General features: G+C 44.2%; 1 protein-coding gene across 4 annotated transcripts in view; it reads right to left on the bottom strand.

Annotated features, from left to right (window-relative positions):
* Positions 1-27200, bottom strand: part of MCF2L2 (MCF.2 cell line derived transforming sequence-like 2) — a 319504-nt gene that overhangs the window by 73697 nt on the left and 218607 nt on the right. For all 4 annotated transcript variants that reach the window (XM_054039914.1, XM_054039913.1, XM_054039916.1 and 1 more), the window contains exon 16: positions 983-1049. In XM_054039914.1, coding sequence (XP_053895889.1) covers positions 983-1049 — 67 coding nt within the window. The remainder of the gene's footprint in view (positions 1-982; positions 1050-27200) is intronic.

Here is a 27200-nt window from a genome sequence, read left to right on the forward strand (position 1 = left end):
GTCATCTAGTCCAACCCCCTGCTCAAAGCAGGACCAATCCCCAACTAAATCATCCCAGCCAGGGCTTTGTCAAGCCGGGCCTTAAAAACCTCTAAGGAAGGAGATTCCACCACCTTCCTAGTAACCCATTCCAGTTCTTCACCACCCTCCTAGTGAAAAAGTTTTTCCTAATATCCAACCTAAACCTCCCCCACTGCAACTTGAGAACATTACTCCTTGTTCCATTATCTGCTACCAACGAGAACAGTCTAGATCCATCTTCTTTGGAACCCCCTTTCGGGTAGTTGAAAGCAGCTATCAAATCCCCCCTCATTCTTCTCTTCTGCAGACTAAATAATCCCAGTTCTCTCAGCCTCTCCTCATAAGTCATGTGCTCCAGCCCCCTAATCATTTTTGTTGCCCTCTGCTGGACTCTTTCCAGTTTTTCCACATCCTTCTTGTAGTGTGGGGCCCAAAACTGGACACGGTACTCTAGATGAGGCCTCACCAATGCCGAATAGAGGGGAATGATTCTATAATTCCTATGAATTTATCCTAGAAATTCTGCCAACCCTAATTATATGGAAGGTCAGACCTGATAATCACAACGGTTCTTTCTGGTGCTGGACTCTATAAAAAAAACAGGATGTAGACTCTGAAGCCTGATCGTGATGTTTCCAGGTTAACATTGTTAACTATTTCACTGCTGATCCTTTTATAAGAAACATTCTGCTCCCCCAGCACCATCACTGCCCCCCTAACTTAACTCCTGACGTAAAATACGTAGAATAGCCTTAATTCTTCAGCTTCTTGGCTGAAGTGCCTTATAATGGAAAACCTGTGCCTTCGAAACAAGGAATGGGAATTGTGAGTGCCCAGCACCTCACACAGAGGGTCCTATCAAGGGTAAAAAAATCACTGCAAAGAGTAAGCTTATTACTCATTCATTAATAACTCAGAAGAAGATAAATACTGGAAGTTTGCACAGAAGCATTCACCTTACCTCTATTATACTTTGAAGTTCTTCTACATAAACCCGCTCTGTTTCTATCAGTTCATTTATTATGTGGCTAAAAGAAAAAGAGAGAGAGAGGGTTATAATAGTTACCAATGTTGCAAAGCACAAAATATCTGTTCCTTTTATATCACCACCTCAGGACTATCCACAAATTATCTAGAACATCAAGAGTTATCCTACCCTCACTCTTCAACACCAGGTGTGGCAGATAAGCTTAGAAGGGCCAAGTATCCCATTAGATGGATATATTTCTCCAACTCAGTTTTAATGTCTCCTCTGCTTAAAATGCGTCTTGATTATTTGTGTCACTTTTAGATCTATCTGGGTCACCCTGTGGTCGCTCTGGTGGGGAAGGGAGGAAAAGAGATTTCCTCTGATAGTTTCAGTGATAACATATTAAGAGGCAATAAGACAGAGGACTTTATCTTCCTAGGTTAGGTTTATTTAATTTCTGTTTTGTTTCCTTGTTATAAAATAAGAGAAACTAATGATGTTTGCCCCCACAATGCACATGGAAACAATTACGTCAACATAAGTTTGTAATGTAGACATGGCCTCAATGGAGAAAAGGCACTTGTGGTGTTAACTGAGAGGTAACTAGGGGAGGTCAGCACTTTATATACCCTACTCCCTCCCACCAACCATAGCTTACCTTGCCTAGTTTACTTTGCAGGAAAACAACAATGCTCTGTTTCCATTCTGTTTATTTCAGAGAGATCGCTAACATGCGATAGCTATCCTACCGTAAAAACGCGTCTCTTTTTTAATCAATGAAGACAACCCCTCGCCTGGAGTACATATGCTGCTGGCTGCCAGTGGCATTTTATGCACTGTGTTGATTTGACCTTGTGTTGCCATCTCTGAGGTATTAAAAAAAAAAATCAAAACATCTGGGATAATCCTGAGCCCACGCAACTGACAGCTGGCACTCTGAACCGAGCAACCCTACAGATTTCCCAGGACAGCTACCTCAAAAAAGGGATGATCCTGGCACAGGTGGCAACCCTAATTTCAGCTGCTCTGAGGAGGATTAGATCACAGTGCTTGAAATGATGCTGGCCCATCTACACTAGGCCTCCCAACAGTGAGGACACTAGTGGGGTTGAACCAGCGTTAGCAATACTGGGACTTTTTTTTGCCGAATTTCACTAGTACAGACAAGGTTTACGGTGGTTCGTACAAATATCTGTGCAAATAAGATACAAAACACACTGACTCTCACATTACTCAGATTGTAAATAAAGCATAACTGGATTTTTTTTCCAAATAAACCCATATTGTCACAGTCAGGTCGTGGGCAGCCAGACCTAGTAGTCAGAGCCAGTGTCTGCGGTCACAAGACTGGAGTCAAGTGAGTCAGGATGCCAGGAGGCATAGGTGCAGGCTTCCTCCTTTCTCCAGGGGTGCTCAACTCCGGGTCAGCCCCAGGCCCTGCCCCCACTCTACCCTTTCCCCCAAAGGCCCAACCCCCATCCTGCCTCATCCTACCTTTACCCCTCCTCTTCCCGCCCCGGTCCGCCCCTGCCCTGCCTCTTCCCACCCAGTTCTGCCCCTTCCCCTGAGCACACCCCATCCCCGCTCCTCCCCCCTCATGCCTCCTGCATGCCATGGAACAGCTGATCACAGCGAGCGGGAGGCGCTGGGAGGGAGGGGGAGGAATTGATCAGTGGGGCCGCCAGTGGGTGGGAGGCACTGGGGGCTGGGGGGAGCTGGCTGCTGGTGGGTGCTAAGCACCCTGGAGCACCCACGGAGTCAGCGCCTATGCCAGGAGGTCAGAGTCAGGGGACAAACTGGAGGTCAGGACCACAGCTCAGATACCAGGAATCACACCAGGAAATCAAGCAGCAAGGCACACAGTCCAGAACAGGGTGAAGCCCCGTTGTTCAGAGAGCTTACTCTTTCTGCTACTGGCTTAAGTAGGGCCAGCCGGCCAACCAACTTCTCCGGGACTCCACCAATAGGACTGCGGGGGCGGAGCCTCAAACCGGGGCTGAGCTTCATGGGTCCCAGGTAAGCAAGCATCAGCAGCTGCCAGATGGAGGGCTGGACCATGTCTGCTCCTGAAGACCCATTTTTGAGACTCATGGGTCATGACACATATGGGTAAACAGCTCTATCTGAGCAACCCCATATTTGTAATAGCTTTATTGCTGCCTCTAAGAGACCTGGGACATGCCCAATATATCAGATCCAGCCACAATGAAGTGCCAGAGGGAAACTGGCATTTAAATATGACAACTCATTACTCACACTGATCAGATATGCATTGGAAATTATTAACATATCTTTTTACTTCTGCTTCAGTTCTGCAAGTGTCCAGTGTTTGTAGGTTTATTACCTGTTCTGATATATTATGCGTGCAATGTTAAGACAACTATGCTGCACTCCGATGCCACCTTTAATACTGCAATTTCCGGCAATGGCATCCTACACATGGTGGTATCTTGATCATGTTTGTTTGCTATTACTGGTATTAATAGAAAGTGCCATTTAAAAAACCCAATGCTGCAATGGAGTTCAACAGAGCTCAACAGAGCAGAGATTGGGCATTGAGCCACTTGATCTTCTACACACAGTGTGGATCATCTGGCCCAAAATCCTGGAGTGGATGGGACGTAATGGACCACCTCTTCTAATCTTGTTCAGTGCCTATGGTAGTGGCTGCAGGACAATTCTCAACTGGCTGCATGCTGGGGTTCAGATTCCATCCCTCCCTTATATACTACAGACGTGATCCTCAGATCTCAATGGTTCAGGAGCGAAACTAGCAACCAACATGACCCAAAAGAGTCACAGTAGTGGGAATTCATTGTTTCATTTACTATAGTACTATGTATTCATATTTAAACACTAGGATAGGGGAAATATTTAGTTTCTATATATTATTCTCACAGCAAAATGACTGACCCAGTATTATTATTTGATCAACTACAATTGGTTAATAACAGAGTAAATAATTGGTTAATAATTCAATCACACGGTGTTTTTATATCATGTGCTGCAACGAGCCGCAGGAGATGCATTAAAGAGCCACCTGCAGCTCGCGAGCCTCAGTCTGAGTATCGTTGTATTACAATATTCTACCGTGATGGTATAAAATACCCCATCTCAGAACAGGGATACTCATGTGCTCTGAGTGATTACTGTAGAATATGGGCGTAACGGTTTATAAAGTGTTCTTCAGCCCTGTGCACCTTTTCCTGAGTGCACGCTCCGTTTGACTTGAGCCATGCACTCTGTGCCAGGCTTCTGCTTTTAGTGCCAAGATTTGCCTCAAGATATACACATAAAACTCCAGTGGACTTCGATGGGAGCCGCACACACAGAGCTGAGTGTGGTATTTGGCCCAAGAAGTGTTTCAAGAACATAGTGTGACTTGCTTTACTTACCAGTTGCAACAAACAAAGCTGTTTCTGTATCAGAGGGGTAGCCGTGTTAGTCTACTTGCATCTGAAGAAGTGAGGTTCTTACCCACGAAAGCTTATGCTCCCAATACTTCTGTTAGTCTTAAAGGTGCCACAGGACCCTCTGTGACTTTTTAAAGCTGTTTCTGGTTACTCTGCGTCTTTCTTTTAGTTCAAGCAGTTATTGTCATTCACTTTTGTGTTTTGCTAATTATAGTAAAATTAGAAAGAAATAATGAAGACAGCATATGGATAGGTCCTGGAGACAATCATTAAGGACAGGTCCAAGCCAAAGGCTAGTAATCCTAATTAATATAAATTATAAGTCTCAGAGGACCAGTTAAAATTCAGCTAAGGTCACTAGTGGCTAAAAGCTGTTACCATCTTATGGCTGTTTGGTGGCCTATTTGAAAGGAGTTGGGTGGTCCCTGTTTAGTTCACACTGGACCAGCACCACATTTGGCACCCTTGCTATCAGTCTCAGCGGAGAAGCTAAGGATTACATTGTCCATGAAGACTGAGCTAGTAATACGGCCTGGGAAGAAATGGACACACACATCATGTGCATGGATAAATGCATGTGCAAACCCCATATTTGCATGAGCAAAATGGAGCTTCATATGCAAACTCCTATTAAAATGCATACTCACACAGTTTGTATGCACAACTATGGGTTTTGCACATCCAGTCACATACATGAATATGTTATAAGTGGGCACACTTTAGAGGCCAAGATCCAGGGACTGTTCTCAGTTACTTTCTGTACATCTAGAGTAACTTCATAAAGTCAGCAGAATTATACCGAGTTTATTTTAGTGGTCTTTTGAGAGCAGAATTTGAACGCAAGTTTTTGAAACATGTCCCCACGAATCAGCTTTTTGAAACATTGTTTCTGAATCAGTTTCTAAGACTAACTCATTTTAAAGAAACCTCTAATTCTCTCCACTTCTCTCTCTCGCTCTCTCTCTCTTTTAGGGAAGGCCTAAAAATAGAATAAAAAGTCACTACATGGGAAAGAGTGAATCAAGCGCCTGGGGCTGTGCAACAGCGTTGGGCGCTTCAGGGGTTTTATTAATATTCCCAATATAGATTTGTAAAGAACTGTCGCACTGTGTAAAGATATCAGTGCATAAATGTGTCATTTGGGAAGCTGGATAAGGTCATCACAGATGAACTTTATGTATTTGCATATTGTGTGCAGTGATGCTGATTTACCTGAAAACAGGACGCAGATTTTCCATACATCATTTGCCCTCTTACAGAGCAGGTTTTACCAGGTCTGAATCTGAAACTGATGCAGACACAGCTTACAAGTGAATCTGAAAAGCAAATGATTGGTCTGCTGGTTTCCTAGTAACCTGCCATGATAGACAAACAATAGTAGGGTGCCTTTCAAAGACACAAATTAGAAGAGTCCAACCAGGAGAGGAAGCCTTTATTGTCCGACTATCTATAAATGATTAAACAGAAGAGGATGGTTTGAAAAGCCTGATTCTTTTCTGGATCATAGTTTATTTATGTAGAGATTGTCAGCTCTTTACTTCATTCTTTTGAATATTCACTGATTTTTTTTATATTTACCTATTAATTTCCCTCTAATCTTGTTTGGAGAGTAATCTCCATGCAGAGCATTTAAAACTACAATTCTTCACATGATGAAATAGTTGCATTAGTGGAGATTCTGCAGGGATGCCTGGGATACGTCCATTAAAATTCCAGGGACCTCACAGAATCTGACAGACTTTTCTTTAATTAGATTTAATTCTATTATTTTTATTTAATTCTATAGGTGAAACATACACACAGATTTATTACAGATAATAAATACTTTAATATTCAAAGTGTTATACACAACTTATTTAACTAATCTTTACATCACCCCATAAGAGACAAGGTAGGTGAAGTAATGTTTTATTGGACCAACTTTTCCATTTTGGGAGAAGTGAAGGGGAATTTTTTGGCTTGCTCCTGGCTGCCTAATGCTGCCCTACTTCCTGGAGAGCCCAGAAACATAGATGATTCTGTCCTTTCTCTTTCAAACACAGGTAAAGTGAATACCATGTAGGTTACTCTATGTGTGCTCTTCATGCAAGGATATCAACAGGCATTCTCTATTAGAGGAGAGATTTTCCTTGTTCGCTTAGCCAAAATTTCCCACTCTCTCCACTGCAGTGCTGTATGGTCATTCCAGAAGTAGACACATTTAAGTGGTTTTGTGTGCATTATATATAGTCAATGGGAGTCTCTCCATTGGCTTCAATTGGACTTTGTGATTGTCACACACCTAGTGGTCGGAGCAGGACTCTGGACTAATGGTCCAAGCAGAACCAGAGAATGGAACTCGAGGTGTAGTCAGGAGGCAAGCCAATGGTTGAAGCCATGAGTCAGGAGCCAGAACAGAAACAAAGGGCGGAGCTGGAGGCGTGGTCAGGAGACAGAGCCAGGAGTTAGGAATCAGGAATTCAGAGGCAGGCAGGGATTAGGGCTGGAGCGGAGCAGGCAAGGGCTGGAGCAAGGGTGGACAGGAAGCGGGTCTGGCTCAGCTGCGGGCATGGAATGCATTGAGCAGCCACTGTGCAGCTGTTGCTACAGGGCTTAAATGATGATCTCTTGGCTCTTCTGATCAATCAGGGAGCACAGTCCGTTAGTGCAGGTTTATTGGGCCCAGCCAACCTCACTGGGTTGCTAGTCAACTGAGCCCAGAAGCAGCTGAGTTCCTGACAGTGATCAGCATTTCTTTATTTCATCTTCTTTATTTTTCTGTTATGGTCTTTCAGATCTTCACTGTCTGGTCTGCTTAAACCTTCAATTAAATATACAATCTCCAATGATAAAGGCCTGATTATGTCCCTGTGCAATAAGAACAGCCTTACTAAGTCAGATCAATGGTCCATTTAGCCCAGTATCCTGTCTCCAATAGTGGCCAGCACCAGAGCTTCAGAGGGCATGTACAGAACAGGGCAATTTTTGGAGCGATTGCTCTGTCATCCCTTCTTGGCTACTGGCAGTCAAACAGTTAAGGTCAACCCGAGCATGGGGTTACATCCCGGATCATCTTGGCTAATACCCACAGATGGACCTATCTTCCAGAACTTATCTAGTTCTTTTTTGAACCCACTTATACATTTGGCCATCATAACATCCCCTGACAGTGAGTTCCACAGGATAATTGTGCATTGTGTAAAAAATACTTGCTCTTGTTTGTATTAAACCTGCTGCCTATTCATTTCATTGGATGACCCTGGTTTTTGTCTTTTGGGAAAAGGTAAATAACACTTCTCTATTCACATTTTCCACACCATTCATGATTTTACAGACCTCTATTGCAGTTCTCAAACTAGGGCCACCGCTTGTTCAGGGAAAGCCCTGGCGGGCAGGCCAGTTTGTTTATCTGCCGCGTCCGCGGATTTGGCCGATCAAACTGCAGGCCCTAGTTTGAGAACCACTACTCTATTGTACCCCCCCTTAATGCCTCTTTTCTAAACCGAACAGCCCTAATCTTTTTAGTTTCTCCTCCTATGGAAGCTGTTTCACACTCCTGATCATCTTTGTTGCCCTTCTCTGAACCTTCCCAGTTCCACTATATCCTTTTTAAGATGGAGCAACCAGGACTGGACACAGCACTCAACGGCAAGGGCCCACCATGGATTTGTAAAGAGGGATTATGATATTTTCTGTCTTACTATCTATCTCTTTCCTAAGTCTTCCTAGCATTCTGCTAATTTTTTTGCCCGCCACTACACATTGAGCTGAAGTTTCCAGAGAACTCTCCATGATGATTCCAAGGTCTCTTTCTTGAGTGGTAACATCTAATCTAGAACTCATCATTATATACGTGTAATTGGGATTATTTATTCCAATGTAAAAACTGTGTAGGGGTCAGGCAACCCCCCCAGTGTTTCCTTTCACTTAACATTCTTCTGCTATTTCTTCCATTGTGATTTGGCCTTGTAAATAAATCCTATACTGATAATCCTCTCTGACTGCACAATTTAAGAGAGTTCACTCTTGGCCTTTTGAAGTCACATTAAAGGTGCATCTGTTAGTCCTCATTAGGTGGAACAAAGAGGTGGGTGTCTGAATCATACCTCAGCACCGAGGGCATTCCTGTGTTTTAAATTTAAGATAATCCAGTGAGCACACTCTCTGGTGTTGTAAACTGGAGAGTCCATAACAATTTCAGCCTACAAGATAAAAGCCATCCTCCATCAGGGGTGTGGTGGGGAGGTGTCCGGGAAAGAAGTCTATGACAACTGGATATGCAATGTGCGGAGATTTATTTAGAGGGAGTGGTCACCAGTGAATAGCACAATCACCTTCTTGCAATTCTTTTATTGAAGAAGCCCATTCTTTCCCTATTCAGCTAACAAGGCAGGTCCACTGAAACCAGTCATCCATTTACTGAGCGTTTGTTCTAGTGTTTGCCATGTAAATACATTGTTTTCCTTCATCAAAGCAGCAATAAACAGGATGAAACAGAGCTGATGCTTTCTCTCTTTTGCTATCCAAAGGCTCCAATGGTTGTCACCAGATTGAACTCAGAGGCTACATGCATTACCACCTGCTTATACAGGATTGGATACTGAATGTGCTAGTTACAGTACGTATAAACAAGCTCTGGCATGGGACAATGTCAAGTCCCGAAAGTTGGATTTGAGAAATTCGTGTTGTTTATTCAAAGGACAAATGAACCATTCAATGTATTTGATCCAGTTTATTGGTAGTATCAGGGGGTAGCCGTGTTAGTCTGTATCTACAGAAACAACAAAGAGTCTGGTGGCACCTTAAAGACTAACAGATTTATTTGGGCATAAGCTTTCGTGAGTAAAAACCTCACTTCTTCGGTTGCATCCGAAGAAGTGAGGTTTTTACTCACGAAAGCTTATGCCCAAATAAATCTGTTAGTCTTTAAGGTGCCACCAGACTCTTTATTGGTAGAGGTGTCATCTAAGGACTTGAACCAACAAGGAGCAGTAGAGACATCATGTGCTTCAGCAGAGCTAGAAAATAATCTCGTACCTGGGAGTCTTTACTTTGTTAAGTTCCCTATACAACGCGTACTAGTCCACTTTGGGAACTGGAGGATCAAGAAATCTGCAAGTTGAACTTATCTCCACTGGGGTCAGGAACGCCCAAATTTTATTCCCAGTTCTGACACTGACTCCCTTTGCAACCTTGGACAAGTCTCTTAACTTCACTTTGTCTCGATTGTCTCATTTGCATTATCTGGTTGTGTTAGAGCTGCCTAGTTCTCAGCCCTCAAGAAGCAGATGGGTAGAGCGTGAGCATGCCGGGCCAAGTCCATTGTGCAATTGTAGATATGTGCAATTTGAAGATGAAAGTGGGAGCATAGATAGGCCAATGTTGAATGTTTAGCTTTAGTGTTAGGTTTTAAATACTGAAAATGTCAGGATGCAGACATTGCCAGAACAGGGCATTTGAACTGGCCTTGTCCATCATCTCTGAATTGTCCCCTCAGTTATGCAGGGAATTTTTCATATGGAAGCATATATCAAGTAGACAAGCCTGAACGACAATCCATTAAATATGTGGCTTACATAATAGGGCCGAGGAAAGCTTACGTCACTGTAATATTCAGCACAATAGATATTTAAAGTCAATATTTGAAGTTAATAAGTAGGACTTTTGATATAATTTCCCCCCTGACTTTAACTAATTATTTACTAAATGCTCAACTACCACAGTGGTGTGTGCGGGTTAGATAGTCAGGAAATATTTTTATCACCACTATACAGATGGAAAAACTGAGGTAAAGAGGTTAACAGACCAAGATCACAGTGTCGGAATCAGGATTAGGACTTGGTAGTTCCTGGCTCCCCATCCTCTTTTCAGGTGATGTAGTTAATTTGGTTGCTTATTACCAAACTATTTGCTGGTTAGGTCAGCTAATTATGAGATATAAAACAGTTCCCTGTGGCCAGTTATTCTGAGAGCACTGTATGTGGGGCAACTTCTTATATACAAAGGGATCCAGGCATTTTGGAAATGGCAAAACACTGAGTTTAAAAAAAGTGGCACCTGTGGTGAGATTCAACTACAACAGAGATATATTTCTTCTCATTCAAGTTTCGGTTGCAGCCATGTGTATATCTGTCAATATAATGCTGCGGTTCATTAGGAACTGTCTGTACCGAATAGACTTCATTCTTCAAGAAAATCTCTTTCTGTCATTTGGAAAGGGGAATAAATCCCAGAGAAAGATCTTCAGAAATTCTCTTGGTATTGACACCTCTTCATCAATTATTGGGAGTGGACCACACCCACCCTAACTGAATTGACCTTCAACATTGGTTCTTCTCTTGTAAGGTAACTCCCTTCTCTTCATGTACCAATATATATTTATGCCTGTATCTATATTTTTCACTCCATGCATCTGAAGAAGTGTTTTTTTTTATATCTGCTAGTCTTTAAGGTGCCACCGGACTCCTAGAAATTTTCTGTGTCTATAGTTACAAGATACCAAAGTCAAAGTTCCACTTGAATGAATTTGTTAGTAGTCATGAAGATCTTTTACCCCTGTTTAAGGAGAAGATTATGTGGGACTGATCCATGACACAAGTGTCTCTTGAATGTTGGACAGTGGGCAGTGTTTTTGAACTAGGAAATGGACTATTAGCACGAGGAGAGAATGCCAAACATCCCTCCTAAAAGCAACTATCTTGGTGGAATAAAAGTTTCCCTCACACAGCAGCTGAAACATGAAATCTCTCCTGTCCCACATTGTGCAGAGGACTAAGAGTTTTCAAGATAAAACAAATTTTTAAAATATCTAGTGCAATTAATACTTGTAAACTGCTTTGAAAATTGAAAGGGCTAATATTATTGGGCTTGATTCTGCTCCCACAGAAGACAATAAGGGCAAGTCTCCACTACAAAATTAAGTCGACCTAAGTTATGTTGATGTACAGCCACTGCAATTTTACATGTTTATGCTACGCTCCTTGTGTCAGCAGTGCACACCCTCACCAGGAGCTCTTGCACCGATTTAACTGCCTGTGTGAGGCACGGTGGGATGGTTTCTGAAAGGCAGCAACAGTTTCTGTAAGCAATGAAGTGTCTACAGTGACACTGCGTCAACCTAACGACATCAACTTAAATGCTACACCTCTCACGGCTTACATTGACCTAACTCTGTAGTGTACACCAGGCCTACAATTTTTGTCTTACTACTGCACATAACAAAGAGATCCCTCTGTGAAAGCTTTGACCTCATTAAACTTCATTTGCATCTCAGGACTGGAAACAGGGAGTCAATCTGTTAAAAACTTTGGTTCAGTTCCGGGTCAGGTTTATCAGTATTTCTTAACTCTCCCATTCAGTTCCAGTTCAGACACTAAGGCCTGGTCTACACTAGGAGGTTATGTCGAATTTAGCAGCATTAACTCGAATTAACCCTGCACCCGTCCACACAACGAAGCTATTTATTTCGACATAGAGGTCTCTTTAAATCGATTTCTGTACTCCTCCCTGACGAGGGGAGTAGCGCTAAATTCGACATGGCCATGTCGAATTAGGGTAGGTGTGGATGGAATTCGACGCTAATAGCTCCAGGAGCTATCCCACAGTGCCATCACTCTGTTGACGCTCTGGACAGCAGTCCGAGCTAGGATGCTCTGACCAGCCACCAGCCACACAGGAAAAGCCCCAGGAAAATTTGAATTCCTTTTCCTGTTTGGCATTTTGAATCTCATTTCCTGTTTGGACATCATGGCGAGCTCAGCAGCACATGCAGAGCTCTCCAGCAGAGGTGACCATGCAATCACAGAATAGAAAGAGGGCCCCAGCATGGACCGATCGGGAAGTCTTGGATCTGATCGCTGTGTGGGGCAATGAGTCCGTGCTTTCGGAGCTGCGATCGAAAAAACGGAATGCGAAGATCTACGAGAAGATCTCAAAAGCCAAGATGGAGAGAGGATACAGCTGGGATGCAATGCAGTGCCGCATGAAAATCAAGGAGCTGAGACAAGAGTACCAGAAGACCAAAGTGTCAAACGGATGCTCCGGATCCCAGCCCCAGACATGCCGTTTCTACGAGGCACTGCATTCCATTCTAGGTGTGGCCGCCACCACTACCCAACCACTGTCCGTGGACTCTGACGATGGGGTATTGTCAATGGCCGCTTCCTCGGAGATGTTCGTGGATGGGGAAGATGAGGAAGGAGATGAGGAGGACGAGGCAGTCGACAGCACTTTCAATGCTGATTTCCCCGACAGCCAGGATCTCTTCATCACCTTCACGGAGATCCCCTACCAACCCTCCCAAGGCGGTAACCCGGACCGTGAATCAGAGGAAGGATCAGTAGGTAAGTGTTTTAAACATTTATTTTGAACAGAATAGGAATGGTATCTTAACAATGGGTTTTTCATGATTAGTTTGCCCTAGGCGCTTTAGTTTTTAGTCCTTGCCAGTGCAGCTACTGGAAAATTCTGTCAATATGTCTGGGGATAGAGCAGAAATCCTCCTGGGACATCTCCACGAAGCTCTCCTGGAGGTATTGTGAAAGCCTTTGCATCAGGTTCCTGGGGAGAGCGGCCTTATTGCGTCCTCCATGGTAGGAAACTTTTCCGCGCCAGGCTAGCAGCAAGTATTCTGGGATCATTGCCTCGCAAAGCATGGCGGCATACGGCCCTGGTGTTTGCTGGCATTCACGCAGCATGCGTTCTTTCTCTGTCTCCGAAATCCTCATCAGAGTGATATCACTCATGGTGACCTGCTTTGAATTAGGGGAATGTTAGTATTGGGACTGATTGCCTGTTCCTTTACATAACTGTAACCAGCGGTTTACAGCCACGCGGTGGAGGCGGGACAGGGGCAGCATGCAGGGATTTTTCCTGGGGACAGCCGCGAGGGGGGTGGGACAGGGGCAGACTTCATGCTGGCCGGATTGCCAGCAGCAGGAAGTGGCCAACGCTAGGAGCATTGGTTGGAACGTGAAAGGAGGGCACTGCTATAAATTAAGCTTTAAGCAGCCAAAAGTCTATGGCTTACCATGTCCGCCTGTTAGCTGAATTCCATTGTCCGGCCCCACTTGTGTGATCTGTATGGGCACTCAATGGGAAGGCCGAAAATTCGACCTTGTACTGAGTGCGCATGTGATAGGTACTGTGCATGGTCTTGTTCACAGAGAAAGACTATATTCATTGTTCGCAAAACTGTATCTTTGTGAGGAATTCACTCCCTTTTTCCCATCCCACAGCTGCGAGTGTCTCCCGAACTACCCCGGCATCCCACTCCCAGAGGCTGGCACAGATCAGGCGATGAAAGAAAAGGACACGGGACGAGATGTTCTCAGAACTTATGGGCTGCTCCCGAGCCGAGGCGGCACAGCAGACCCAGTGGAGGGAGAACATGTCGCAATACCAGCAATCACACAGCGAACGGGAGGACAAGTGGCGGCAGGAAAACCAGCAGGCGACTCAAACGCTGCTTGAACTAATGAGGGAGCAAACGGACACGCTCTGGCGCCTTGTCGATGTTCTGCAGGACCGGAGGCAGGAGGACAGAGCCCCGCTGCATTCTATCTCTAACCGCCCTCCCCCGCCACAAAGTCCCATCCCCCCACTCACCCAAAGTCCCAAGAAGGAGGGGCGGCAGGGGCCGTGAAAACAGTCACTCCACCCCTGCAGACTGCTCAAGTAGCAGAAGGCTCTCATTCCCAAAGATTCGATAAGTCCTTTCCTTCACTCCGAAAACACCTCACCCAAGCCCCCATCCCAGTTTCATCCCCTAACTGTGTAGTTGTTAATAAAAAATACGTTTCTGTTAATTACTGTTTCCGTCATGTTCTTTTAGAGGACAGTGTGTTTGAAGGGGAGGAAGGGGGTTGGTAATTGGAGAGGATAGTCACCTTTACCAGGGTACAGACATGGGGGCAGGTTCAGCAGAAGGTCACACACACATTGGAGTCACTAGGCACCCTGGTCGGTCTGGGAGGTGGTTTTTATCTTCTGTGGGGGGGGGGCTATGTGAGTTTGTGGCGGGGGGAGGGCGGTTACAGATCTTATGCAGCGGTCCTTAGCCTGGATGACAGAGCCACGCAGCAGGGGATCTGTAACCGCCATCCCCCGCCACAAAGTCACATAGCCCCCACACACAGAGTCCCGAAAAGGAGTGGTGGCAGGCTCCGTTGAAACAACCAGTCCACCACTGTGGACCGCTCTAGGAGCAGGAGCCTGTCATTCCTCGAGTTTAGAAGCGTCCTTTCCATCACTACACCCGCTCCCCACCATAGTCTGCGTCCCAGTTTCAACACTTTACCACAAAATCCTTAATAAAGAAAATGGTGTTAATGAACAAAGTTTCATTTATTTTATTTTTAAAGGTGTGTTGGAAGGGGGGGAAGGGGGTTGGTAACTGGAGAGGATAGTCAACATTAACTGAGTAAAGAAACGGGGACAAGTTCAGTTTCTGTTTAAACAAACTTAATAGTCACAGGTTACCCTGCTCACTCTGGAACCTAGCTTTCAAAGCTTCCCGGATGCACAGCGCGTCCCGCTGGGCTCTTCTAATTGCCCGTCTGGCTGGGCGTAATCAGCAGCCAGGCAATTTGCCTCAACCTCCCACCCCGCCATAAACATCTCCCCCTTGTTCTCACAGAGATTGTGGAGCACACAGCAAGCTGCAAAAACAATGGGGATATTGGTTTTGCTGAGATCAGAGCGAGTCAGTAAGCTTCTCCATCTCCCCTTCAGATGTCCAGCACACTCCACCACCATTCTGCACTTGCTCAGCCAGTAGTTGAAGAGTTCTTTTTCACTGTCCAGGGCACCTGTATAGGGCTTCATGAGCCAGGGCATTAGCGGGTAGGCTGGGTCCCCGAGGATCACTATAGGCATCTCCACATCCCCAACAGTTATTTTGTGGTCCGGGAAGTAAATACCTTCCTGCAGCCATCTAAACAGACCAGAGTTCCTGAAAACGCAAGCATCATGAACCTTGCCTAGCCATCCGATGTTGATGTTGGTAAAACGTCCCCTATGGTCCACCAGTGGTTGCAGCACCATTGAAAAGTAGTCCTTTCGGTTAATGTGCTGGCTGGCCTGGTGGTCCGGTCCTAGGATAGGGATGTGAGTTCCATCTATAGCCCCACCGCAGTTTGGGAATCCCATCGCGGCGAAGCCATCTATGATCACCTGCACGTTTCCCAGGGTCACTACCTTTGAGAGCAGTAGCTCAACGATTGCGTTGGCTACTTGCATCACAGCAACCCCCACGGTAGATTTGCCCACTCCAAAGTGATTCGCGACTGACCGGTAGCTGTCTGGCGTTGCAAGCTTCCAGAGGGCTATGGCCACTCGCTTCTGGACAGTCAGGGCTGCTCGCATCTGGGTGTCCTTGCGCTTCAGGGCAGGGGACAGCAACTCACCAAGTTCCAGGAAAGTTCCCTTACGCATCCTAAAGTTTCGCAGCCACTGTGATTCATCCCAGACCTGCAGCACTATGCGGTCCCACCAGTCCGTGCTTGTTTCCCGGGCCCAGAATCGCCGTTCCACAGCATCAACATGACCCATTCCCACCATGATGTTCATGGCACGGGGTCCCGTGCTTTGTGAGAGGTCTGTGTCCCTCTCAGACTTAATGTCACCGCGCTGCCGTAGCCTCCTCGCCCGATTTCTCAGCATCTGCCTCTGAAAAAGGTGGATGATAAGGTGCGAGGTGTTGACAACGGCCATAACTGCACCGATGATCGCAGCAGGCTCCATGCTCGCAGTGCTGTGGCGTCTGCGCTGTCAGTCACCAGAAAAGTGTGCGAACTGATTGCCCACCGGCGCTTTCACGGAGGGAGGGCGGGAGTGAGGGTTGAATGACGACAGTTACCCAAAACCACCCTCGACACATTTTTTGCCCCAGCAGGCATTGGGGGCTCGACCCAGAATTCCAATGGGCAGCGGGGACTGCGGGAACTGTGGGATAGCTGCCCACAGTGCACCGCTTCCAATATCGACGCTTGCCCCATTAGTGTGGACTCACAAAGTCGAATTACTGTCCTTAGTGTGGATACACACGTTCGACTTTGTAATATCAGTTCCACAAATTCGCTTTAAGTAAAATTGAACTACTCTTGTAGTGTAGACATACCCTAAGTTGTTGGGTAACCAGTTCATCTACTTTGAACCAGTTCAGATACGTTTCCTGGAGATAATGTCTCATACTCTTATGTTTGCATTATAACTCCTAGAAAAAGAATACAATGATAAATATTTCTTTCATTGCAGAAAAATTATTTACTATCTAAACAAATGATTTGCACGCACTACATCCTCCAGAACTCTGTCAGTCATATTTGCCTGCTAAGGTGACAAAATGAATTTCAGCCCAGAAAATGCCCTATCTACTCTGACTTGCATATCAGGAACAAACACTCAGCAGGAAGCGGGAGCAAGGAAAAGTCAAAGAGGGGAGGGAAGTGTTCTAGGTGGTTTTGGGCAGTCCTCCACCTGGGCATAACAGACAGGAGAACTACTAATCCCAAAACCACTCTCTTCCTCTTTTCTCATCTCAACCAATGACTTCCTAGGAAGTGTAGTCTCTGCCCCTCTCTCTCCAGGATTGGAACAGAGAGAGAGCCTGCCGCAGCATCCCCCAAAGCCCCCCTCAGCGCCTCATTATTGAACCTGTTATTGTGAATCAGTTACCAGTTTTTGTGTTTTGGAGTTCAGTTCCAGTTCAGGTTCAATACAACTGAGAGGTTTTCAGTTCTGGTTCAGTTCCAGTTCACTCAAAAAACCTCTCTGAACCAGTTCCAGGGTAAGGTTCGAGTTCAGTTCGACTCCCCAACTGGAAAGATGAGAACCACTTGGTCTGGGCCCTGTTAAGAGCTCTAGATGCTGAGATTTTTAACAATCCATCTGTTGATGATCCCCTGAGAGAAAGAATGGACATTCATTTTTAGGACCAAACCTGGTGGGTATAGTAGTGTTATGGAGTATTTCCAGTAAACCACTAAGTTACCACTTTAACCTGTTTTTCCTCTGGCCCAATTCCATCCCACTGGTAACATTTGTTTTGGATATTTCTGTTTCTGTTGCACTGGACTTCCTTCCTTTCAATCTTTTGTCTCCCACTCTTTCTTGTTCAGCTCTCAGTTCCAATAGCTGCAGTTGAAGCCTCATTTCTTTAAAAATCAAAATTTTGGTTTTTACCATGAGTCAACAACATGATACTGTTGAAGAAAGAAAAAAAAACAAACACCATTCTAGGATGCATTAGCAGAAGTCTTGTAAGCAAGACACAAGAAATAATTATTTCACCTATTCAGCACTTATAAGCCCTCAACTGGAATACCGTGTCCATTACTGCGCACCACACTTAGGGAAAGATGTGGAGAAGTTGGAGAAAGTCCAGAGACAAGCAAAAAAATGTAAGGTCTAGAAGACATGACCTCCGAGGAAAGACTGAAAACATTGGGTTTGTTTAGTCTGGAAAAGAGAAGACTAATAACAGTTTTCAAGCACATAAAAGGCTGTTATAAAGAGGAGGGTGATAAATTGTTCTCCTTATCCACTGAGGACAGGACAAGAAGTAATGGGCTTAAATTGCAGCAGGAGAGATTAGGTTAGCCATTAGGAAAAACTTCCTAACTGAAAGGGTAGTTAAACTCTGGAACAAATTATCTAGGGAGGCTATAGAATCTCAGTCTGTCAGTCACTAGAGGAGGGGTCAGCAACCTTTCAGAAGTGGTGTGCCGAGTCTTCATTTATTCACTCTAATTTAAGGTTTCACGTGCCAGTCATACATTTTAACGTTTTTAGAAGGTCTCTTTCTATAAGTCTATAATATAGAACTAAACTATTGTTCTATGTAAAGTAAATAAGGTTTTAAAAATGTTTAAGAAGCTTCATTTACAATTAAATTAAAATGCAGAGTCCCCTGGACCGGTGGCTGGGACCCGGGCAGTGTGAGTGCCACTGAAAATCAGCTTGCGTGCTGCCTTTGGCACGCTGGCCATAGGTTGCCTACCCCTGTACTAGAGATTTATAAGAACAGGTTAGACAAACACCTGTCAGGGATGGTCTAAATAATATTTAGTCCTGCCTCAGTGCAGGGGACTGGACCAGATGACCTATCGAGGTCCCTTCCAGTCCTACATGACTATGATTTTATTTTATTTTTTAAATCGTTAATGCTAAAGTACTTCTTTAGTACGAATGTCTATGGCTTCATTCTTGTTAACAGAAATAGATTTAATGGAGCATCTTCAGTCTTGCAAGCACAGCTTCTCCTATTCAGCTGTTCCAACTGTTAAACTTATAAGGACTGGTCTCTTTCCATGAACTGTCAATAAAAAAAAAAAAAAAAATCAAGCCTACATTTTACCTTTTCAAAACCATTTCCTAAAAGCTGTTCATTTCTGCTAGGCAGGTGTGGAATATTCATCTGTTGTCTGTTTCTGGCTTTACACTGGTAATGGAGACAGGTATGCTACATGATCAAATTTATTGACTTCCAGTGGTGAGTTACATTTGCTCTTTTCTAATCAACTAGTTGGCTATATTCCATTCTGAGGGGATTCCATACAGGTACAGGGATCTGTGCCAGCAAATCCTGATGCAGAAACCAGGCATCAAGACAACTAGAAAATAAGTCAATGAGATTGCACACAGGTGCAGCCAACACAGGATACAGATGGGAGATCTGCTTTGGCATCTGAGCAGGCCACTACAGACGAAGCTGTTTTGAGTAGTGACTGTGTGATCAGAAACCCAGTGAGGCTTGGAGACAGCTGTTATTAATTTATTGTGTAGTTTGTAGCTATTTGAATTTTTTTTAAAGGGAAGATGTACCAATGACCATTGACACTGATTGCTGCCATGTGACTGGGGTACCGGCCTTTGTAATCTGCCCCAATCAGGTGACAAATAAAGTGGGTTTGTCTTTTATCAGCACTCTTGTAGGACATGCTTTTATTACAAATAGTGTTTTTAATAATGTTAAAGGGGCCATGGTGTGTATTCTTTAAACAGGATTCATAAATGCCAGCTTATGTTGGGTGGTTTGTGCTGAACAGACTTTCCTAGCAACATGCTATATAGGGATCCTCTTTTAATTCTCAGTTTGTACAGTGCCTGGCACAATAGGGTCCTGTCTATGACTATGGCAATATAAATAATAATTGCTCCAAGAGGAAGCTAACATATATGCACACCCAGTGACACACATTACTAATCCAGCAAACCCAAACTGTGCCAGAAAAGTGAGTTGTTAAGATTAATTTATGTTTGATTAAAGAAGGTAACTAGTTGCTATTTACGTAGGCAAAAGCTATATAAATAGCAACATTAAGTCCAAATGTCAGCATAAACAAGTGAACAATCCCATCTATGGACACAGAAATGCACAGCTCGAAGAGAGGGGTGCTGAGAAATACTGGCGTCTATCCCAGCTTCAAGATTTTATTTATGTCCTTGGATAAAATCAATGGATCCAATGCACCCCTTGCTGCCTCTACCCTCACAGTCTGCCCCCTTCAGCCTTCTCCAGCTGGCCCATCCTTGTGCAATGTTTCCCCTGCCTGTCCTATCGTGCGCTCCATTCCCCCAGCCTGCTTTCTTTGTTACCCTTGCACTCTTTACCCCAGTCAGCTAGTCCTTTGTGCAACCAGCTGTTTTCTCTTCCTCCTCCTGACTGCCCATTCCAGGCTGACTGGATGCCGGCTGCAGGAGCACTGAGAACAGAGGAGACAGTCTCCCTGCCCCCACTGCTGGCACCACTGCATGTCCCAGAGATGAGGAGCAGTAATTGCACAGAGGGGCAGGAATGTCCACAAACTTCAACGCATGTTTTTTTCCCCCCATTTGGGAGGATATCCTACTTGTTTCGTTTGGGGAGGGAATGAGAATACTTCGTGTCCTCCCTAGAAATAAAGATTTAATGGCAATTAGGAGGCCTCCCTTTTGCGATACCCATGAAAGTCGTATGCCATCAACACAGAGGTCTGAACCCTCCACCTAACTGCCTGGGCTGCCTGCTCCTTCCACTGCTGCCTGGCCTTCTCAGGAACTGGGCAGTGCCTGCTGTCAGCTGCTCCTGAACTCCCCCTCAGAGGGAGGTTTATTGTCCAACCCTTTCTGTCTTACGAAGTCCAAACCATATAGGAGCTTCCATGGGATTAAAGGCAAGGGTGGGATATGCCATAGAAGTGCAGTGTCCACACCCCTTGATGGAGCTCATCTGGCTTCCCTCTGAATATAGTTGCCGAGGGGACACTTGGATCCTTGGTTAGTATCTTGTACCACAGGGCTGAGTCCATAGTTAAAGTTACAAGACCCTTTCTATTCTGAATCGTAATTCTGACTCTACATGAGGGACAAAACCAACCTTCTGATTGGTCTGAAATTCCTCATACTTCTGGTAATCGTGTGTTGGAGGTGATTTTTTGGTGGGTGCTTCCTTGTTGAAAATCTGAAGTGAATTGGCTGAGGCAGTTTTCAATGCGAGAGCTCTGGCTTTTGCAGGAAGCGTCTGGCAATTATTTGCCCACACTTAACCTGAACTTGTCACGGAAGCTTCTGCCAGGTCACGCACAGTGAATGGTTCCATTCCCTTGTAGTCATGGCAATGGTGCTATCCTAGCTATCAATTAGCCTCAGTGAGGGAGGCTGGTGGTGGAAGGGATTTCCCCAGACTAGGTCAGTCTAATGAACAACTGCTCCATTTAAGAAAAGGGCATTTTGATCAAAGTGAAAGCGTGGGAGAGGAGGGGGCGTTAAAAAAACCGAAAAAAGCCTAAACCTTTCCAATTGCTACAAAAGAATTAGCAAAAGAAAAACCATAAGCAGGTGACATGGGGTGTACAACAAATGACATGAGTAGAAAATAGCATCTGATCTAAGGGTTAAGGCTTTAATCACACTTATGACAGAAACTCAGGGCCAATTTCAAAGGTACTGATTAAGATGACGTAGCTGGCACATCAGTGAGTGGGTGTGAGTGTGAGAGGATCTAATTCTATTCTATTTGATATAGGTTCCATGCCACTTTCATCAGATAGTATCTCACCACCTCCCAGTAGTGTATTAAATCAGTGTTTCTCAATGACTGGTCCGTGGACTGGTGCTGGTCCCTTAGATCTCCCTGTCCCTGGTATCAAAAAGGTTGAGAAACACTGCATTAAATGAGGTGACTAACATCTGTAACATGTGGTTTGTTCTTTCTCCCATCCTCTCCCCAGGGGAAGAATTGTGTGTGCAGTGTAGGGCTTTGTTTAGTGGGTTGTTGTTTTTTAAGTACATGCTGCTCTCTATTTATGATAAGCTATATCTACACACCGCAGCTTACAGCGCTAACACCTTGCCGTAAGGTATGCAGTGCAGCCACTCTTTGTTGGCAGGAGAAGGCTCTCCTGCCGACAAAATAAAACCACCCCCAATGGGGGGCAGTAGCTTTGTCAGCAGGAGACCGACAAAAGTTTTACCGATGAAAGTGCAGCGTAGCCATAGCTTTAGAGAAGGAAGGTCGGAGAAGTGCGCCTTCCACTTGCAATGAAAGGTGCTGAGGAGTGTGACCCTGAGAAAGCTTCGTCTCCTGCACAGATGAGTTTTATTATTATAGTAGATGGTTCCACTGTGCCTGAGGCGAGGCGTTGTCAATCACATCTTCATCCCAGAGCTTGAGGCAATCTTTTAGATACCCTGGGCCAAGGGCATTGAGTGCCCTGGAGATAAGGACCAAAATCTTGAACTTAACTCAATCATCTCTAGGAGTCCAAAGGTGTCATTTACATGCCACAAAGGGTGTAGCAGCAGGAAAAATAACTAATAATAGGAGGTGCAAAGTTGTACGTTGCAGTAGGCGGAGTGCTCACTTTACTTTAACTGATCCCTTCTTCTTGGCATGTAAATTACAGCAGCTTAGACACATAAGCGACATCCACTTGCTGACATATAGTTTAGGCTACCTTTCACATCACCTGAATTTAGCCCTCAGAATTTAGAAGTAAGCTTAAAGAGGAAAAGGCATAGTTTGTCAAGGCTGCAAAGGTATAAGAGGAGTGAAAATTTCTTAAACTTCGAAGATTACTTGAACCAAGCCACCTACTCTACAAAGTTAAGGTCCACCATGGATCTGGAAGAACAAGAACAACACAAGAGGCAGGAAGCCTGTCTTATCAGGTTCAGAGGGAGTGACAGATCTAACACAAAACTTATCTACGCTAGACATTGCACTGCCAGAAGTGCAGCTCGGGGCAGTAGCAGTGGGAGGACTCAGGCAGTCACTGGCATTTTTACCTTTTATTTAGATAGCATGAGATTAAAAACATCTATACGCTGTCTACTCTAGTTTACCAAACGCAGCTGTCAACATGGAGCTGCATCAGAGGGAGATTTCATCATAATTTCTAGTGCAGACACTGATAGTGTACCTACGCTATAGCCAGCAGAGAAAGGGTTGCTAATAATGTGTGTGTGTGTGTGTGTGTGTGTGTGTGTGTGTGTGTGTGTGTGTGTGTGTGTGTGTGTGTGTGTAAGCTTATCTCTTAGCCTGTGACCAACATGGCTACGGTAACACTGCATATTTATTGGGGAGACAGAGTTAAAACCTTAGTGAAATCTAGTGTGTGTCTGCTGGCTGGGTGAAATACACTTTACTGGAAAACAGTATTATGATTGAAGATGGCAAATAATGAACTGAAGCCCAAAGGAGAAGAGAAATATTTGATGTGTGAAATAGACTGGATGAGTCTCTGAAAGGGAAATGCAGTGTTATAACCATGAGATGGCTCATCTCTTCCCAACCCAACCTGGTATGTCCGTGGTTATTGAGTAGCTCCTTAAATCAAGGAACTGAATTCAATAGAGAGCTTTATAATGATGCGCTTTATTGATCATCATGTGTGAATGGGACATCCCACACCCCAGGCAGCATATCCCCTACATACTGTGTACTTGGTGAGGTCTCAAATGCCTCTGACGTGTAAACCAAACATTTCAGGGACATAGATTAAAACATAAACTTCTTTTATTGTGATCCCAGTCTCTCGGTGTGACTTCGCAAACAAACAGATTGTCTGATTCTCTGATGTTTGCATGGCAGGCTGCATTCCACAGTCTGCAAGGACTGACCTGGCTACGGCGCATTTGCACTAAAGACGGGCTGAGGAATTTCTGAAGTGTTTTAAAATAACCCTGTTGTCCAGTAGAAAACGGGTACCAGAGTTAACAGCGGAAGTGACAGCTTGTTCTGGATATCGTGATTGGGTAAGATGGTCTGAATAAGAAATATCATGTATGGTGAGATCGTCAGTGTCAGCCATTGTTCAGACTGCAAACTTTTTTGGGTAACGATTTTGTTGCCTTATAAGCATCTAGTACATTCTGGGTGCTACCACAATACCAATAAATAAATATAACTTAGAGAATTTTTCACTTGACCAGAGCTCAAAGAGCCGGGAAGCGACTACAATCTCCTCTGTGAATGGAAATTCACCCTCCCAACTGCCCAGAACTTCTTGAAAATGTCAGCAAGAATGCAGTCCCATTTTGTTATTGTACACCCATCTCTATCTGCCTCGAGATCTCTCAAACTTGCAGCACATACTTCACTTCAAAGGTTTTACTAACCTAGTAGGCTGTAATTAGAGCTGGGAATGCTGGAGACAATCTGCTGGCAAGCAAGCTTATCTAAAAACAAAAACAAAAATCTGTACCAAAGCTTGCAGGTTTAGAAGAGATTACGGAGAGCAGGCAATGATTTGAATATACTATATTTGGTTGTGGGTTTCAAAGTCTCTCCTGCTGGCTGGTCATTGACAGAGTTTCATGAAAGAAGATAGATCTTCAGGTCAAACAACAAAGCAGATAGTGCTCTTCTCCCATTAGATCTAGACTCCAAGTCTTTATTCTCAACCAGCTGGATTTTCACAGGACGGGACGGTAGATAAAAAAACAGTCCTTTTAGGGCTCAACGCAGAAGCCTCTGTCTCCAACATTCAATCATCCCTTTCTCAAAGAAAAATCACCTTAAATCTAACCAGATTCAAATCAGTCTTATATTACAGTGTAAACCTCATTGCCCCAGATCTGCCTCCCAGATTTGCATGCGGGGGCAGGCAGACACCTACACAGGACCTCACTTCTTCCAGGTAGAAGGGGGGGGCTCAGCAATCTCTGGCTCAAGCCTAGCTTCTCTCTCCTACAATACAAAGTTAGTAGTGAACACTGTGGTGACGATCACAAGTATTGGACCATAATGCTTTCATTGGTCCCTTGCACTAAATAGACCTTTTTTGGCACTGCTCCAGGCCTAAGTTCAGCAATTCCCAGAACTAAGGTCAGTGCAACTTTGCAATCGCTGATTCAGAATAGAAATATGACACAACTGTCTCAGTCTAAAAACAGACTTTTTCTTCCCCCCCCCGCCCCGCCCCCTTAGAGAATTCTGTCCAATTCACTCATTCCAGCACTCAAAGTTCAGAAATAATACTTAGCAGTTTCCATATTGAGTTATATGAAGCCTCTCAAAGCATCTTGTGTGGTAGATCGGTGTTATGAAAGATGTACCTGATCCAAAATCCATTCATTTGAGCACCTCTGAATTTAGAGGAAGTTCCATTTTAAATCCAGATCCAAATTTTGCAGCTAGCCCCCATCACTACACTTAAGAGTAAAAATAGGACTAAAGATGAACCTGACCAAAAATCCTGGATCTCAACACTCCAGGGGTTTGACTCTGGATATAAACAAACTTCAGGCCCCTCTCTGTTATCTCCATTTAATAAATGGGGAAGAATAGAGAGCTTACGTAAATTGCCTGAGGACACACAATAAGACAATGGGAGAGGTGAGAATAGTACACGGAAGTCTTGTGTCTCCAAGACCTTATTTTGAAAAGCAGTAATTATGCTGATGGCAGGACATGCCACCATAGGGTGCTCAGCTTGTCCCTTGCCTGATAACGCTTCTTTACAATGCTCCAGTCTGAGTCATTATTCTATAGTAATGGAATGTATTGGCCTGAACTAATGATGTGATTGAAATTTATCAACAGAGGCGATCCTAAAATTCCCCAGATACAAACTAAACATACATATGTATGTACAAACACAGTTACAACCTTCATTACAGGTGTTGCTATGCTCAAAATAAATTAATTCACAGGCCAGAATGGTGGCCCATTGGCAGCACTACTAACATGTGAAAAGCCAGGTTCAGAGCCTAGGTGAGATCCTGCCAATAGAAGCTATGACCGAAGTAAAAGCAGCATATCAGAGGTAGGTAAGCCACAAACCTCTTCAGTAGCAACCTGTGACGCATGGCTAGAAAGGGTTAAACATCCTGCAAAATAAATAACCCATAAAAGACATGTGGGGAGATAATGTTTGTGGTTTTGTGAATTTACATATGTCTGAGTAGGGTGGACAATGTAATCAACAGTCCCTGTCTATGCTGTATTCTGATCATTCAGAGGTCAAAAGAACATCCTATCATTTAAATGAATTGTAATTGGACACAAATTGGACATCAGGAATGGTAACATACATAAGCCAGTAAGTGAACACTTCAATCTCCCTGGTCATTCTATTACAGATTTAAAAGTCACTATCATTGAACAAAAAAACTTCAGAAACAGACTTCAAAGAGAAACAGCAGAACTAACATTCATTTGCAAATTCAACACCATTAATCTGGGCTTGAATAGGGACTGGGAGTGGCTGGCTCATTACAGAAGCAGCTTTTCCTCTCCTGGAATTGACACCTCCTCATCTATTATTGGGAGTGGACTACATCCACCCTGATCCAATTGGCCCTGTCAGCACTGGTTCTCCACTTGCAAAGTAACTCCCTGCTCTCCATGTGTCAGTATATAATGCCTGCATCTGTAACTTTCACTCTATGCAGCCGAAGAAGTGAGGTTTTTACTCACGAAAGCTTATGCCCAAATAAATCTGTTAGTCTTTAAGGTGCCACCAGACTCCTTGTTGTTTTTATGGGATATCTCGGTATTCATCTCTCTTTGAAATGTACTGTGAATGGTGGAGGAACAAGCAAATGGCCTTGTGTTAATTCGTATAGCTAAGTACCAGTGATGGACCTCCTTCAAAGTCATCCTAATTACCTTTTGTTCCCTGAGGAACTCCAACTTGTCAAAAGACATGAAATTGTATAAAAGATCTGTAGGTCCTGATCCTGTCATCTCAGATCTGCTTAGGCTTAATCAAGGGAAGTTTGAATCGCAAGACTGAGATCTCAGTTATGCTGGTACAGCCCTGAATATGATATTTGGACATTGGACTATAACCTATGAACTGAATTCTAAAGGAACTCTTTGCAACTACAAAGCTCACCATCGCTGCTATGAATCTGAACCTCAATGGACTGAACTCATGTCTGTAAGTATATTGATTTATTAACCATACTCTCTCTCTCTCTTTTGTTTTTTTAATAAATTTTAGTTTAGTTAATTAGAATTGACTGTAGCATGTATTGGGTAAAAGCTGAAACATTCATTAACCTGGGAGGTAATAAGCGACAAAGAGTCCTGTGGCACCTTATAGACTAACAGACGTATTGGAGCATAAGCTTTCGTGGGTGAATATCCACTTCGTCAGACAATATCCACTTCATCAGACGTCTGATGAAGTGGGTATTCACCCACGAAAGCTTATGCGCCAATACGTCTGTTAGTCTATAAGGTGCCACAGGACTCTGTCACTTTTTACAGATCCAGACTAATACGGCTACCCCTCTGATACTGGGAGGTAATGTGTCCGATCCTTTGGGATTGGTAGAACCTTTTCTTTCCTATGATGAAATAAGATTTTCAGAAATCATCATATTTG

The sequence above is a fragment of the Malaclemys terrapin genome, chromosome 9, assembly GCF_027887155.1.
Source record: "Malaclemys terrapin pileata isolate rMalTer1 chromosome 9, rMalTer1.hap1, whole genome shotgun sequence".
In the NCBI taxonomy this organism is placed as follows: Eukaryota; Metazoa; Chordata; order Testudines; family Emydidae; genus Malaclemys; species Malaclemys terrapin.